The 18,323-nt window shown below is 32.5% G+C and overlaps 1 protein-coding gene across 2 annotated transcripts; it reads right to left on the reverse strand.

Annotated features, from left to right (window-relative positions):
• Positions 1-14,729: 14,729 nt before the first annotated feature.
• Positions 14,730-17,450, reverse strand: LOC105764347 (probable microtubule-binding protein TANGLED). 2 transcript variants are annotated; one of them, XM_012582882.2, is made up of 7 exons: positions 16,969-17,450; positions 16,612-16,838; positions 16,264-16,320; positions 15,954-16,096; positions 15,805-15,863; positions 15,302-15,483; positions 14,730-15,189 (listed from the first exon to the last, which is right to left on the reverse strand). In XM_012582882.2, the coding sequence occupies exons 2-6, from the start codon at positions 16,636-16,638 to the stop codon at positions 15,479-15,481; spliced, it is 291 nt and encodes a 96-aa protein (XP_012438336.1). In that variant the 5' UTR covers positions 16,639-16,838; positions 16,969-17,450; the 3' UTR covers positions 14,730-15,189; positions 15,302-15,478. The 2 variants fall into 2 exon arrangements, 1 of the variants encoding a protein (XP_012438336.1); XR_001124616.2 differs by lacking the exon at positions 16,612-16,838 and having other exon boundaries at positions 16,969-17,444.
• Positions 17,451-18,323: the final 873 nt, after the last annotated feature.

The raw sequence follows: 18,323 nt of genomic DNA on the forward strand, positions 1-18,323 counted from the left end.
ACTACAATAGCCGCTTGTAGACCGTCTATCATTAATGAACACCCATCAAGATCGATTGTAGACTTCCACGCTTGGTTGATGATCTTCTTGAAGCATGTGCCTTTACCAGAGTTCCTTTTAGATATCTTAGTATTCTATATGCAGCTTCCAGGTGCTTCTCCCTCGGGGCATGCATATACTGACTAATAACACTCACACTGAAGGCTATGTTAGGACGGGTGTGAGATAGCTAGATGAGCCTTCCTACTAGACGTTGATATCTCCCCCTGTCGATTTCTTCTCTATCCTCATTAGTTCCCAATTTAAGGTTAAACTCCATAGGAGTTTCAGCTGGTTTGCTGCCCATTAAACTAACTTCCGACAGTAGATCAAGAACATATTTCCTTTGGGAAATGAAGATACCTTTTTTCGACCTTGCTACCTCCATACCAAGAAAATATTTAAGACTCCCCAAGTCTTTAAGTTCAAACTCTGTACCAAGAAATTCTTTCAATCTCAAAATTTCGCTCGAGTCATTTCCTGTTAATATTATATCGTCGACATAAACAATAATGATGCAACATTTACCCTCTTTCGAGTGCTTGTAGAACATGGTGTGGTCTGCTTGTCCTTGAATGTAATTTCTGCTAGTCATAGCTTTTGCAAATCGGCTGAACCACGCTCGTGGAGATTGTTTCAGCCCATACAAGGACTTCTTCAACTTACACACTTGGCCCTTGTTTTCTTCAAACCCGGGTGGGAAATCCATGTATACCTCCTCATTTAATTCCCCGTTGAGAAAAGCATTTTTACATCCAATTGAGTCAAGTGCCAATCAAGGTTGGCAGCAAGAGATAGTAGGACTCGAACGGTGTTTAGCTTGGCAACCGGTGCAAACGTCTCGTTGTAGTCGAGACCATAAGTTTGGGTGAATCCCTTAGCCACAAGTCGAGCTTTGTATCGGTCTATACGGCCATCGGGTTTAAATTTCGTAGTGAAAATCTATTTGCACCCTACGGTTTTTTTCCTTTAGGTAGATCCGAGACTTCCCATGTTTCATTTTTTTTAGGGCATTCATTTCTTCCATCACGGCTTGTCTCCACTCAGCTGATTCAAGAGCCTCTTCTATATTTTTTGGAGTTTTTACAGAATCAATATTAGTCACAAAAGCTTTGTAAGACTTAGATAAATTTCCATAGGATACAAACCGAGAAATAGGATGTTGAGTGCAGCTCTTTGTACCCTTTCGAACTGCAATTGGAAGATAGATGGATGGTGACGGAGGTGGGACTTCTGTTTCAGAATAGTCCTCGATTGGAGATGTAATTGGCATCCAGATCGTTTCAGGAGAACAATTACATCGGAGTAAACTCAGATTTGTTGTTTTCCTTGATCGGTGGCTGTTGTACTTGTGGAGGTATTATTTTGGGAAGGACAGTGTTAAATTCTTCGCATTGGGAAACAACAACTAAATCTGGATAGGTTTGTTTGTGATAGTAGTAGTAGGACCAGGAGGTATAATGAGGAGAGTATTAAGGGTCTCATCTTCATTAAAAATCTCCCCCTGAAGATGAGATGCTGCAAAGTATGGTTCATTTTCAAAGAAGGTAACATCCCGAGAGACAAACATTCGGCACAATGTTGGTGAGTAACACTTATAGCCTTTTTGTGTAAGGGAATATCCAATGAAGATGCAGGTGTGGGCTCGAGGATCAAGTTTGGATTAATTTGGTTGATGGTTATGGACAAAAGCTTTACAGCTGAATATTTTGTGTAACACCCCTTACCCGAGACCGTCACCGGAATCTAGTACGAGATGTTATCCAATTTAACTTACCAATTCGGAGCATAAAAAAATTGCTTTTAAAATTAAATTCACTGTTCACAACAAAACTGTCTACCTGCGTGACTTTCACTAATTTAATTATAACTTGAGTTACAGAACTCAAAATTTAAATCCGTAAATTTTCCCTGAAACTAGACTCATATTACTACTTACCATAAAATTTTCAGAATTTTTGACTTGGCCAATTAGTACAGTTTATTCATTAAAGTATCCCCTGTTTCACAGCTCGACAGATCTGACCTCTCGGCACTAAAAATCAATTATCTCTTTGTACAGAATACATATAAGGTTATCGTTTTTTATTTTGAAAATAGACTCACTAAGAAATCTACACATATAAATTATGACCCATAATTCTTTCTGTAAAATTTATAATGATTTTCTAAAGTCAGAACAGGAGACTTCAAAAACCATTCTGACCCTGTCTCACTAAAATTCAAATATCTCAAAATACAGAATTCCTTTTCCTACATCGTTTCTTTCATATAAAAATAGACTTGATAAGCTTTAATTCCATATATAATTCACTCTCTAATTCCATTTCTACTATTTATGGTGAATTTTTACATTTACGTCACTGCTGCTGTCAAAGAAACTGCTTCTTTGAATTAGTTACCATTTACACATACATAATACCAAAACATAATCTTTACTAACCATTTCAATAGCTAATCTTAGCCATATCATTTGATCATGCTCAAAATGATTAAGACTCTATACATTTTCACACTTAACATTTCATATTCACTTTAATTCATTATTAATCCCGTTGAACAGTTGGAATATACACGGATACGTAGAGATTTAGCACATAAGTGCCACACTGATATGTAGCCGAAGCTACCACTGATATGTAGCCGAAGCTACCACTGAAATGTAGCCGAAGCTACCACTGATCAATAACACAGGAAATGTCCACGGGCTTGCTCACACAAGCTGTCAGGTGTCTGCAACACATGCTAGATCACTCAGCACCCGAGACTCACTGTAACACTGTAACACTGTAACACTGGTCTCTAGTGACATGTCACTTGTATCCAATTCTATTCCTAAGTTCAACCGGGAATTTACACTTAACACTTTATTACTTGAATAATTCATGAACAATTTTCCTTCCACATTCAATATTAATTCACATATCAAATATAATTCACAATTTATACAAATATAACTATTATTTACATATAACTTACCTCGGATGCAAAACGACTATTTTTTTGTAATTTAGTCGATAACTTTCTCTTTTCCCCGATCACTTCCACTATTTCTTCTTTCTTGATCTATATTAACACAATTTAATACATTTTATCAACATTTCATTCAAATACAATTCATACACAACATTTTGGCAAATTTACATTTTCCCTAAACTTTTCAAAATTCCACTTTTGTCCCTAAGCTCGTAAAAATAAAATTCACTAAATTTTTAAATTTCAAGCTTCACTAAATCATATTTCATGCTCATAACAGCCCTCAATTTCACAAAATCACAACTTTATGCACACTTTACCATCTTTCACAATTTAGCCCTTTTTCAACATTTCCATCAAAATTCATCTAGTAAAACTTGTAATTAACACTTCAAACATTCATTATCTAACATCACTAATCAATTTACAATTATATCATGAATGGGTAAATTTTCAAACTTTAATTTCATTTAAATTAAATAGTAGAAACATGAAATTCAAGCTTCAATAAGCATAAAAATACAAAAATAATTAAAAACGGGGCAAGAAATCACTTACAATTGAGCTTAGGAAGTTCAAGAACCCTAGCTATGGTGACATGAATTTTTTTGGCAGCAAACGTCTGATTTTAAGAAGATGAACACTTGTTTTCATCTTTATTTTGTCTTTTATTCAATTTGGACAAAAATACCCTTGACCCATTACTTAGATATTTTTCTAGAAATACCCTTTTGTGTCCATAACACTAATTTATGGTCTAATTGCCACATAAACACTTCCAATTTCATGCAATAATTCAATTAAGTCATTTAATCACTAATTAGACACACTTTGCATTTTTTTCAATTTAGTCCTAAAAATTCAATTAAGCACTAAAGCATTAAAATTTCCTATCCATATTTTCACACAATATTTCAATCAATCAGTAACTAATAAAAATTTATAAAATTAAACTATTTCACTTCGGATTTGTGGTTACGAAACCACTATTCCGATTAGGCCCTATTTCGGGCTATCACATTTTGGCTGGAAGATTAGGAACATGAAATAGAGGGAAGGCCTTTAAAAGAGTATTTAGAGGTGTTTGGAAATTGAGGATCTTTGATGGCATTCGATTTATGAGATAATAGGCAGTGAGGATAGCTTCTCCCCACAAGTATTTTGGAACATTCATAGTGAACATTATGGCTCGAGCCACAGCAAGGAGATGACGATTTTTTCTCTCAGAGATCCCGTTTTGTTGAGGAGTGTCAGGACAAGAGCTTTGGTGTATAATGCCTTGGTCAGAAAGGTATGGACTTAAGACAGAGTTGAAGTATTCTCTCCCATTGTCAGTACGGAGGGTATGTATGGTAGAGTTGAATTGGGTTTGAACTATTGAGTGAAAATTTTGGAATACTTTGGGTGTTTCAGATTTTTCTTTGAGTAGATAGATCCAACAGACCCTAGTATGATCATCAATGAATGTTATAAACCATCTAGCCCCTGTGGTTGGGACTGAATATGGATTAACGAAAAAGGTTGGGACTGAATATGTGGTTTTAATGGGTATGGCACACGGGTATGTTTAGATAATTGGCAAATTTCACACTTCAAGGAACTAATACTTTTATTTCGAAGTAACAGCGGAAGATTTTTTTCAAATACACAAAGTTTGGATGTCCTAACCTACGGTGCCATAACATAATAATGTCCTCTTTTGAAGTGGATAGAGCCAATCCCCCTTGTGTACTATTTTTATTCCAAATATATAGTCCATCATCAACTTTAGCAATGCCAATCATCCTCCCCGATTTCTGTTCCTGTATCACACAACCAATTGCAGAAAATTCAACAAGAACATTTTTATCTTTAGTAAGTTTACTAATTGAAAGTAAATTACAGGACAAGTTTCGAACATGTAGGACTTTATCGAGAGAAAACTCTCGTCATTTGTACTTCTCCTATTCCACCACGGTGAGTAAGAACCGTCACTATATGGATTCGGGATTTGTTATGACAAGGAATGTAGGTGTGAAACAACGTGGAGTCACTGTCATGTGATCGAGGCGCTCAATCGAGTATCCAAGGAGATTGATTATTAGATTCAAAAGCAATGTTGAGGCGTACCTTGAGTGGCTAGAGATCCATGAGTAGTGGGAGTACCAAGTATCTTATGGAGAGTCTCAAGTCGTGTTTTGTTGTTTAACATCAAGAACATCATCAGCAGAGTGGAGGAATTAATTTCACCTTGAGTGATTCCCCGCTTGATATTCGAGTTATTTGTGATGTCTCAGTTTCAGAGAAATTTTCATTGATATCACCCATTTGAGGACTAAACCGAATGAATTTTTAGGAAGGGAAATTAGAGAAAAAAAATTAGGATCGAATGAATCCTAAAGCTCTAATGCCATGAAAAAACTCAGAGGAAAAAATTCAGTTCCATTTCTACTGCTTTAGTTTACAGATTTATAAAGAGAGAAATAATCATTTTAAAGGAAATAAATCTTAATTCCTAAGAATCAGTAATTGATATCCTAATTTCCTAAGAATCAGTAACTGAGATTAGTTTCTATTTACAAGAGAACTAATAGTAATAAGGTAAGATTTCTATCCTTAATTATAGGGATTCCAACATTTTTCGATCTACAAAATCTAGAAAATGGGTTCGGGAGTCGGTTATGCACAAGGTAAGATTAACACCCTCGTTACGCCCAAAATTGGCACCTAATTGATTACTCGATGTCTAAATGTCGAAAATTGAAAATTTGAAGAGAATTTGAAATGCAATCCCTTTTGTATTAAGATATTTTATTAGAAAAGGCTTTATTCTAAATTAATCGAGAAGATGGATCATGCCCCGTAAGTTAGGACACGACACCCTTAGTTTTTGAAAACTAGAATTATCGTCGTTTTAATCGTTACTCAAATTTTGTATTTTTTCTTGTTATTTTAAATAGGATATTCGATCATTTCATTTCTAGGAAAATGCCATACTCCGTAAGTTAGAAGCACGACCTATTCGAGTCTAAAAAACAACGAATATTGCCTCAGTTTTAAATATTTCTTATACGTTAGATGGAACGAATATGTAACCCTTTTTTTTTAAAACGACGTATATATATTTAAAACACATTTAAGCCTAGCAAAACAGATGGATATACTTGAACACGAAACATGACATGGTGATTTAGCGAGAATGAAATAAAACAATAGTGGAAAAATGGCATGATAATGTTAAAACAAAAAATAAACGAATGAATGAATAAATAAATAGATAAAGGAGAATAAGAAGATAAAACCAAAGCAATGCTATACTAATGAATAATATCGATGCATTTACAATGATAATAAAACAACGATTAGCGATAATCATGTTGTGGTTACTATCATAGTACTAAATTGAATAAATAAAATAATAATGACAATAACAAAGAATAAAATAGAATAACATGTATAAATAAATGATGTAGTAGATAAAATAAAATATAAAGATAAAATATATAAATTTTAAATACTAAATAAATGATATAGTAAATAAAGAAGCAAAACTAATCGAAATACAGATTAAATTGAAATTCAAGCAAAGCTTAAAGTACATATCGTAAAATAAATGAGGGAAAGGGCAACAAATATGCAAATAATGTAACACCCCTAACCCTTATCCGTCACCGGAATAGGGTTTCAGAGTATTACCAGACTTTACGGATTAAATACGAACATTTCATAACATTTAGTATACATATCAGGAACCAATCATAAAACATTGATATTGTCCCTTATATGAGCCCTTGAGGCTCAAAATATGCATTAAAGGTAAATCGGGACTAAACTGGAAACTTAGAGAATCTTTCCCAAAATTTCAAAATTTTCCTTAAGTGCAAGGGACACACGCCAATGTGGCTAGGCCGTGTGAGCCGCCCGTGTCACGGACCATGTGGACAAAAATAAGCCATTTTAAGACCACTTTTCTCACCCATTTTGATTTCAACCTATACACAACATTTTAATACATCAATACATCCCAAACAAGCAATCATCACAAGCCAAAATCCTGTTTTAAGCATGACATAACATCACGAATACTCAATTACTTAAACTTACCTATTTAATCCATCTCATTGATTTATCAAAATCTACTACTAATTACATACATACAAGCATATATCATTCACAACCACATTTCAAATTATTTCATCTCCAAACCAACCCTATACATGCCATATAAACCAAAGTATATGTTGCAAAAGCTACCAGATTAAGTTAGATAGTGTGGCTTGATGTAACACCCCAAACCCGGTCTAAACGTTATGACCGAATCTGGCGATGTCACATTGTAACACCCCTTACCCGTATTCGATGCTGGAATAGAGTACGAGGCATTACTAGAAGACATACATTTGCATACGTATTAAACCGAGTTACAAAATTTCATCTGAATTAAAACTTTCAAATTATTAACTTGCTTTTATAATTCTTTACAACATATCCTCGAAATATTATATTCATAACAAATAGGGCCTACGAGACCCGATATTTACTCATGTAATTCAAAGCTTCATTTCCATTTCATTCAATTCACAATTTCTCATATTCACAATTCAAATCAATTTCTCAATCCAATATATATATTTCAATCATCTAAGAATATAATTCAAGTTACACGAACTTACCAGGCTAAATTGCAGAAATACCAAAATTCAGGTACATTTTGGTAATTTTCTATTTTCCTCGAATTTCCACCCAATCTTGATATAAATTAATATTTCATTCAATTTATTAATTTAAATAATAAAACAATTCATTTCATGCAATTTGGTCACTTTTTGACATTTTTACAAATTTACCCTTAAAATATTACTTTTATTCAATTTAGTCCCTGAACCTAAAACATGCAAATTAGCCATTTTTAATGAAAACTCATGCTAGTTGAATAATCATATATTTTCCTCCTCCTCCTCTCCATTCCACATCCTTAATGTATATAACATGCTTATATCTAACATTATCTATAATTTCAATATTTATTTATTTGTTTATTCACATTGTCCACTTGAGTCATTGTCACAAAATTATTTATATCTTGAGCTATGTAACTCTAAATTGAGATCCGTTAATTTTATCTGAAACTAGACTCACATATCTTCTTACTATAAAATTTTCATAATTTTTTGTTTAGCCAATAAGTATAGTTTATTCTTTAAAGTCACCCTTGTTCTGTTGTCTGACAGTTCCGACCCTTCTTCACTAAAAATTAATTATCTCCTCGTACAGGATTCAGATGATGTTCCCGTTTGTTTCTCTTGAAAATAGACTCATTCAGGATTTTAAACATATAAATTTAAGCCAGAACAGGGGAATCAAAATTCATTCTGACCTTGTCTCACATAATTTATTATATCTTATGATTTACAATTCCATTACTTACAATCGTTTCTTCTATGAGAAACCGGACTTAATAAGCTTTAATTCCATATTTTTCATCCTCTAATTTGATTTCTATAATTTGTGATTTTTCAAAGTTATCCTCTGTTGCTATCCAAAACTATTTTAGTGCAAAATGTTGATTACTAAGTTTATAACTTCCTTATTCATTTTCTCTATAATATTTTCCATCACTTTCTCTTATTTCCTTCACTAATATATCAAGAACATAATGCTTTATTTAAGAAAACTCTACTATAACATCATTTCCATGCTTTTTCAATAATAACAAACTTAAAAATATATTGAAATCTTGATGTTCTTACCTTGTCCTATTGATTTCAACCTTTAACTTCATTTTATCTCTCCTCCAGCTTCTATTTCTTGAATCTAACTTGATATTCAAGGTCCCCATTGTCTCATTGTTATCTTTCTCTCTTGATGGATATGAAAATTCTTTTGATTTCTAAGTGAAAATGGTGAATTTTTGGTGAAAGGACCAAATTGTAAAGAAAAGAAAGTTTCTTTCTTTCTTTTCTCTTCATACGTTGGATGCATGGGAAGAAGATGAAGATTCTTCATCTTTCCTTCCATATATATACTAAATAGAATAATAATAAAACAATAAAATATCATTTAAAAATTAAATTAAAATATTAATAAACTAATATTTATTTAATTAATTAATCTAAAATATCACCAACATCATCATTGCCTTCTAGATTTCTCTCTCTTTTAATTGACCACTTTGCCCTTTATAATCTTTAAAAATTCCATCATTGAGTCATCACTTAATTTGGTAAAACTGTGATTTAGTCCCTCAAAATTCTTCATCTTTTCAATTTGGTCTTAATTCATCCATTTTCCTTAGTTTCTAGATTATTCCACCCTTAAAATATTTACACTATTGGTCCTTCAACTTTTTCGTATTTACACTTTAATCCCTCAAATTTTGAGTATTTACTCTTGGGCAACAAAACTTTTCTCACTTTTGCAATTTAATCCTTTCTTGAATTAATATGTCATAATATAATTCCCAATCTTGCCATAACTCAAAATTTCCCTTTTTGTCACTTTATTTCCTTATTTTACTAGTAAGGATACCTACTTTCTTACTGTAGTAATTTTCGGGATATTACACTTGATGTGTTGATCCGATCTCCTGACCTCACGGTAATCTACAAGAACATTAAACAACACAAGTAAGCTTTATAAAGCTTAGTAAGTTTGATAGGTTAAATATAAATCTTACCAAACTTAATATAACAAATTAAATAGTAAATTATTCATGGACTCTCCTTATCAACCACAACAAAATTCGATAAGCACACTTCTTTCAAATCAATATCAATAATAACAATAAATCTTTTAATTTCAATCACATAAGTCATTTACCAAATCTTACCAAAATCGAAGAACGACTTATGGATATGAGTACATCGTTTTCAAAATCCCGAAGTTTAAACAGAAGCACATAAGTGCTAAACAAAAACCCATAAGGGTTGAATAGAAGCTCATAAGAGCTGAACAGAAACCCATAAGGGTTAAACAGAAGCTCAAAAGAGCTGATCGGAAACCCATTAGGGTTGAACGAAAACTCATATGAGTTAAACAGAAGCTCGTGAGAGCTAAATGAAAAGTAAACACGAAAGTCCGCAATAAATGCTGAACTTAGGTTTACTTAGGTAAAGTTTTCCGTCAATTCTTCCTTTGTTATCTTTCATCACATAATGATTGTACTCAATCCCGCATTCCATTTAAACTGGATATTCACTTCAAATTCATAATTTAACAATATTCCATTTTTCAACAACATGCTAAATACATAATAATCTAACAATATTACATTTTTCAACAACATATTAAATACATAATATCATTCATAAATTTAATATAATTGTTAAACATTAACCATACTGAACTTACTTGGGTTAAATTGTATGATTTGTAGAAGTTCAAGGATTATTCATTAATTTTCCTTTTCACGAGTATATACGGCCTCTTGATCTAAAATATAAATTATTCAATTATTAGTATATATTTTAGTTCCAATTCACTTCATAATTAATACCCTCAATTTTTGGATTTACACAATTACCCCAACTTTTACAACTTTTGCAATTTAGTCTCTTACTAATTAGTCTATCAAATGAGCTAATTTTTCTCAATTTATATCTAAATATTATAGACTATTATACAACTCTTGATATTCAAAATTTCAATACCAAACTCTAATATTTAACCTTTTCACAATTTGGTCCCAAACTCAATATCTATCAAAATCACTTTATAAAATTATCATACAACAAAATTAAAGCTCTAAATCCATGTTTATTCATCTAATACATCCTATATTCATCAATGGTAACTTCCAAAATTTCCAATAAAATAATAAACTAATGCAATAAATAGTTGTACCTAATTGTAAAAGTCTCAAAAACATAAAAATTACAAGAAATAAGCAAGAATTGAACTCACTTGAAGTAAAACTATGAAAAACCAGTTTTAGGAGCTCTCCTATGGCTGTTTTTGGCTGAAGATTGATGAAGAAATTTCTAGAAAATCCTTTAATTGCTATTTTATTTGTTTAATTTTACCAAATTTACAATTTTCCCCTTAGTTCACATTATTTCATTATTTATTTTCTACACTCATGCCCCCCAGCCATTTCATGTGTGTCTAATTTCCCTTTTAGTCCTCCCTTATTTACTATTTAAACTATTTAATCACTATTTCTTAATTAGCAAGATTTGCACCTTTTTAAATTTAGTACTTTTTAATTAATTAACTATCAAAACGTTAAAATTTTTTAACGAAACTTTAATACTACCTTAATGACACTCCGTAAATATTTTTAAAAATATTTACAGCTTGATTTATAAAATCGAGGTCTCAATACCTCATTTTCTAAACCATTTAACCTAATAAATTCTTATAAAACACAAATTACTAATTCAAAATCTTTCTAAAATCATACGTGACTCGTACATACTAGATAATAAAATTTACAAGCTCACTCGTCGGACTTAATGGTCTCAAACCACTGTTTCCGACACCATTAAAAATCAGGCTATTACAAATAAAATGAAAATGAATAATATAAATTTTAAATATAATAAAGGAATAAAAAAATAATGAAGAAATGACTAAATAAATAGGTAAATAAATAGATAAAAACAAGTCATAAAAGGATAAAATTAAATGAATGAGGGACTGAATCAAAATTTAAACAAAATTAGAGGTACAAACCCTATAAATAAATTAAAATAATAAAACAAAAGAATGGACTAAAATAAAGTGTGCTAAAAAGGATAGGGACCAAATGGATAATTATTCCAAGCCCTAGGACACGTGTCATCCCTAAACGGGTTTACAGTTGTCCGGGGACTAAATTGTGAACAAGTTAAAATTACAGGGAAGAAACAGAAATAATTAAAAAAGAATGGGACTAAATTGAAACAAGCCGCAAAAGCGAAAGGGCCAAAGGCGCAAATAGACCCCCTAAAAAAACACGCGGATCCTACTAAATAAATGGGTCGGGTCATCGAGCTCCGCTTTGAAATGACGTCGTTTTGGGGCATTTGGAGCCGCTTCAAAACAACGTTGTTTTACTCAGTCTAGATAAGTTAAAAATATATAAAAAATCATTTCAGATAGTTAAAAAAAAAGTTTCTCTCTATTTTTTCTTTCCTCTTTCATCCGGCCATTAGGTCCGGCGAGCCCTCACGACAGCCACTGGTCACCGGCAACGATCTCTGCAGTTCTCGATGGCCGAAAAATGCAAAAGTCCCCCATTTTTTGGCCTTTTGGCTTCCAAAGCCCAAATTTAGGGTCTGTGTTCCTCGAAACATGACGAAAAAATAAGAAAATTCGAGAAGTCCTTCAGCTTCTTCGTCGTCTCATCGAAAGGGGTCGTCCATCATCAGGGACGGTGTCCTCATCCACTCGCGGCAGTGGAACTCGAAACAACTCGGTGAGTTTTTTATTTTATTTTATGTTTTATGCCCTTTTTTCTAAAAAATAACAGATAAAAAATGAAGATAATCACCTTTGAAATTTTTGTTCTATTTTTTTATTACTTTTCTTTTGTGCGTGTTTTACATAGTTTTTTGTTTTGGCTTTTATAGCCGAATACGTAACACTGTTTTTACTGTTCCTACACTGTTCTTTGCGTGTTCCTGTTGCTGTTCTTGTCTTTCTGTTTTGAAAGTGGCCCTGGCCGACGGTGGGGAAAGGTGCTCCCGAGGCGTCAAACTTTAGGCGCCGTTCGTGCTAACATGGCAAAGGCATAGGAGCGGCGGCGGCTGGATGTTTAGGGATTTTTGTTTTAGGTTTTAGGGGATTTGGGCTTGTCGGGCTTTTAGGTTTTTTATGTTTGGGTCATTTGGGCCTTTTTCTTTTGTAATTGAACTGGACTGTTATTTTTTATTTTTATTTGGTTTGGTTTGGGCCCGGACTAAATTGGGCCTCTACAATTTCTTTTTTTTTTTAATTTTTCTCGTGTAGTTATTTTATTTTAGTCATTACCATGTTATCCATTATGCTTAGATACATTTATTTGTTTCCGCACTACGCTCAATTGCATATCCTATTAAGTGATGCATTCGTTTTTACACAACACATAAGTAGAAATTAAAACCAATGCGATATTCTTTATTTTGAGGATTCGAGAGATTGTGTCCCTAACTTATGGGGTACGGTTTTCTCCTTGCACCAAAATAATCGAACGTCCCTTCTCTTTTTTTTCAAAAAAAGAATTAAATATAAATAAGATTTGAGCAATAATTAAAAGGTGAGCGTTTCTTATTTTCAAAAATTCGAGATTTTGATCCCCCAACTTACGGGACATGATTTTTCGTCTTGATCAACCCAAAATGAGAAGATCTCGTTAAAGAAAAAATTCAATTTAGATAGGGACTTTTTCAATACCATCAAATAACATTGCGCGAAAGGGATTGCATTTTAAATTTTCTTTGGATTCTCAATTTTTTTTACGCTAAGACATCAAGTAATCAACTAGGTACAATTTTTGGGCGTTATGAAGTTGTTAATCCTTCCTCATACGTAACCGACTCTTGAACCCATTTCTTGGATTTTGTAGACCGAAAATTATCATTTTAGTAAATTTAACCTTTTATTAAAATAATTAAATTTTAAGATGATCTAATCACGCCTAAATAAAAAGGACTGGTGACTACTTTATTTTCGTTTTTAAAAGAAAAAGTTGAGCCAAGGTTTCGGCAAGTGGTGTTGAATAGACTTGTCTGGAAGATGATTGACAAGTGCTCCCATTTTTCAAAGCTTTAAAGGCTCCATTCCAATGAACAAAAAATTGTCGATAATCTTTTGAACAGGTAAATCAGTAATTGAGTACCCCTCCGTTGGAGATTTAGGACACATTTGGTTCGCTGTAATGGAATAGAGATGTAATTGAATAAAGCTGTAATGGAATAGAGCTGTAATAAGTAATTCAATTGTTTGGTTGAATGGAATGAAATAGACCTGTAATAATATTCTTGTGTTTAGTTGAATGGAATGATGTTGTAATAGCATAAAGAAAAAAAACTAAAATGACTAGAATACCCTTAGCAAAAAATTTTTAGGTAGATGATTATTGTTATTGTTATTAAATTTTAATAAGATTATTATTAAAAATAATTTAATAAAATAATATATAATTTAATAAAATTCTTAATATAATTATTATATGAATTAAAAAATCATAATATATAATACTATAAAAATATATATAATCTACTTTAATTTCTTATTAATAAAATTTGAAACATTGAACTCATCCTCTTCTTCAACATCAAAACCGCACCAATTATAACAATAATCCAAATTGATTTCAAATTTTTTGGCATTTAAACCATTCCCTCTTACTAAACCTGATTTCACCACGAATTCGTCAGACTCTTTGTTTCATCTGGGGCAAATTATAGGTTTAATTTTCGTCCTTTTTCTCTTCAATTCTGAGGAGGAATCTAACATTTTTTTCTTCAATTTTATTATGAAGAAAATTTAATAAATAAATTTGATGAATTTTATTAGATTTGGAAAATGGTGCTTTAAACAATTAAATGATACACTTTTAGACTCCACAAATAGAGTCAAAAGATTGACAAGTGTTCTATAGAGGTATAGTAAAATATTAACCTAGTAAGATTAAAAAGAAAAAAATGTGAAATTGTTTTCTAGTAGAATCTAAATAGAATTGAAGAAGAAATAAAAGGGAAATGTTACAGGCTAAATTAACCAAAATGGTAAAGATTGAGGGTTGTATCTATGGTTATACAATAATATAGGGATTGTGCTTAAAATTTACGCCATAAGTTAATAGGCCTTAAAACGTTTGAGATAATATCCAAAATCTTGTCCCTATAAAACTGGGTGATGATGTTACACTAACCATGCTGGCTTTTAGAGACCCGAGTGCGAATACCTATCAAAATTCACTCAGTCTCATATACATATATATAACACACTCCATCTAATCCAATTTTACCTCATATACAAACACTTTTGTCTCTCAAGTCTCTACAGTCTCGTTTTTCACTTGCGTCCTTTGGATCGCTGCTTTCGAGTTGTTTTCAAACCATTCAAACCTTCTTTTATTGGCTTCATATCACCATTGCTTAATTGGTAGTCAAATGTTTTAACATTCGTAATAATTGCATGAACTATGGTCTCACTTTTCGGGACTAATACGATTTTCCTCTCCACCACCGCATTCTGCCCGCATTTCGAATCATCCTTTTCCATCAGAGACTAGAAGCACCAGGAAGAGTATATTTTAGCAGAACAGGGAATATATCATGGCACGACCAGAAAAAAACAACGGAAAAATTTGAGTTTTAACTCAATTGGTTCATGCAATTACCTTTAAAAATTGATATCTTTGCTTCCTGTGTTCAGTCAATGGAGTTTTAGGATTCTCAGAAGTATTCTTGGTTTTGTTATCAACAACAGCTAGGATCTGTCTTGCAAATTGATTTGCTTGAAGTATTTCACCCACTGTTTCCCCTACTAACATTGTTGGTAATGACATTCTCCTACATTAACCTGCATCAAAAAGGTTGGATAAATCCAATTATTTGCCATCTTAGCTTGCTCAACGAAGTTGAACTTTGAAAAAGATCATTTCATCAAAAATTAGCTTATAAAGGAAAGCTAGTCTAATTGGGTTTAGGGTATATATGTATCTAACCACACTCAAATGCAAGAGAGTACAAGAGGTAGACAAATATGGCATTCTAAAAGTTACCTTGTAGTGGATATTTATATAGGAAATTCAAAATGAATGATAAATTCAAGAAACAATGCTCAAGAGAGGGAAACTAGGCCACAAAATTTAAAAATATAAAGAAAATAAGAGGGATATACCTCCTGCAGTGGTTGGAAACTTCCCAACTAGTGATTTCCTTGGAGTAGAGTTCTTCATCCTTTAAATTGAAAACCACCTAATTTAGTATGCAAAACAAAAAGATTGAACCTTATGGCACAGTTGAAGACAAACCAAAATTTGATTTTACCTTAAGGACTCTTGCTTGCATCTGAGACTAGTCTTCATATAACCCCTAGTACTTCTTGGACTTAAACTCACCCCTGATATCACCTTAGACCCTCCTGCAACTGTTAACTGCAACTCTTGCAATCTTGCCATACATTTCTCCACCTTCAAAATCCCAATAATAATTAAAAAAACACTTTTTTTCTCATGATTTGATTAGAAAATGAAGTGCCCAAATTTACAATATGGGGGAGGATTCGTTAACATATACATTAAATACACAGAGATTCATTTTCTAAAATAAGATTTTGTGTTTTTAAACCATAACATACATCGCGCATTGACTTGATGTCCGGATTCTGCTCTTGAAATTCCTTACGAAAATCCTCCTTTGAGTATAAGAAAATGAAAAAATCTGTTAGTTTAATGTCTCTCACAGGACATTCAATTTCTGCAACAAAACTAGCAAGCAAAATCCTTTGATTTAAGAACCAAAGCTCACTTTACAGAACACACAGCCACATGCATATATATATATATATATATATGTATATATATTGCATATACATTTGCTCCATTACAGGCAAGGAAACACAATCCATTTGCAAGCCTAAAAAACCAACTCAAAATTTTGCATAAAAAAACAGTCAAGAAATAAGCAGATAGGTTTTAGCTCTTACACGACAAGGGCACACGAATAAAAGCATGAAATTTCCAGGCAGGGGAATGTTATAATCAACAAAATGTTCACCAATACTATGAACAAAAATCTTCGATTTTTGTTTTCTTCTTTAGCTTCGATTTGAGTCTTGACTTCGACTTGGGTCTCTTTTCTCTCTCGCTAACAACAGTCTCTTCAGCTGTCTTCTTCATGTTCTCACTTGATTTTACCCTTAACGTCATTTGACTAACAAATTTTTTTCAAGCAAAAGTGTCTATTGTTAACCCCAAAAATTCCTTACAAGCAAAACAAACTAAGAAAGCCATAATTTATTCTGCAAAAAATACTATAAAGCAAAGGGGTAAGAGAGAAATACTGATTGGAGGCTGTTGATGGGTTCTTAGCGGAAGTAACTTAGGTTGAAGATGAACGATCATTTTTTGACTTTGAAGCTTTCTTCGCCATTTTTTTTTCTCCTTTCTATTTCTAAGACATGTAGGAGAAGGAGACAAAGACCCAGTGTTGACTGGCTCTTACCAGTGAAGCAGTTGCCACCATAACTCGACTGTTTCCGGTGGGAAGGTGCTGGGATTTAGACTTCTATGGGTGAGGGTCAGTGCCAAATTGCTAACATATTGCTCTCAGAGGAAATGGGAAGAAGAATGAGAAAGAGGAAAGCTTCAGATGTGAGAAAGAAAGGGTAATCAGAGGAAATTTTTCACCCACCCATTCGTTGAATAGATATTCCCAACGCAGACCACTGAATTGTAAACGGCACTTTTGCCCTGAATAAACCCGTTTGGAATAGGGCTGTAATAACTCATTACAGCCAACAAACAATGGAATAGGCATGAGCCACCGAATTGAATGCATTCCCCCAGCCAAACATGTTGTTATTGTATGTCTACCTTGATACTTACTCAAGCAATGAACCCATTAGCACATATCACAATTATGGCATTCAAAATAATTAATCATTTAATTCGATATGACATCAAAACTCTCCAATTTGAATCACAACTATCGTTTTCTCATCTAATTTTATTTCACCCAATGTCTTATTGTTAGTTTAGCTATGAACTTGCTTTGGTTTACATAATTCTTTTTTCCACACTTGGATCCTCATGGGAAGCCGATAATCATTCATCTACTTGCACGTGATGATACATGTTGAAATTTGAATATAATAATCGGTAATTATGAACTTTGATTTAATGTGGAATGTATATATTAGTTTTGATTTTGTGCGTTTTTTACATTAAATTTTGATTTGATTCAACAAATCATTAACAATATTATCGAATTAACACTATTTTACGTTGATACATTACATACACAAATAATTATATTAATCCATATGAAAATAAATATATGTATTTATTTATTTAAATATGCACAATTGAATCAAAACCAAAGTTTCATAGTTATCCCTGGGAAAATCGAACGTCGATAATGACAATGAATTGCAAAGAAATAGAGAAAAATAGAACACACATAATTTTACGTAGAAACCCTTTTGGAAAAAAAAGGGGTAGAGGCGAATTCGAATAATACAAGAGGAGAGACGATTACGTCTATTTATAGGTTTAAAAACATTATTCTAATCAACATCAAAGAGAGGAAGTAAACTTCTATACGAATTTTACTTGTGCAGCCCTCGGCCTTTGCCCTCGTAGATCCCCTTATCTTGCCACTTGTATTTATTTTAACAAGAATGTAGGTCACACAACT

This window comes from Gossypium raimondii, chromosome 12 (genome assembly GCF_025698545.1).
Source record: "Gossypium raimondii isolate GPD5lz chromosome 12, ASM2569854v1, whole genome shotgun sequence".
Classification (NCBI taxonomy): domain Eukaryota; kingdom Viridiplantae; phylum Streptophyta; class Magnoliopsida; order Malvales; family Malvaceae; genus Gossypium; species Gossypium raimondii.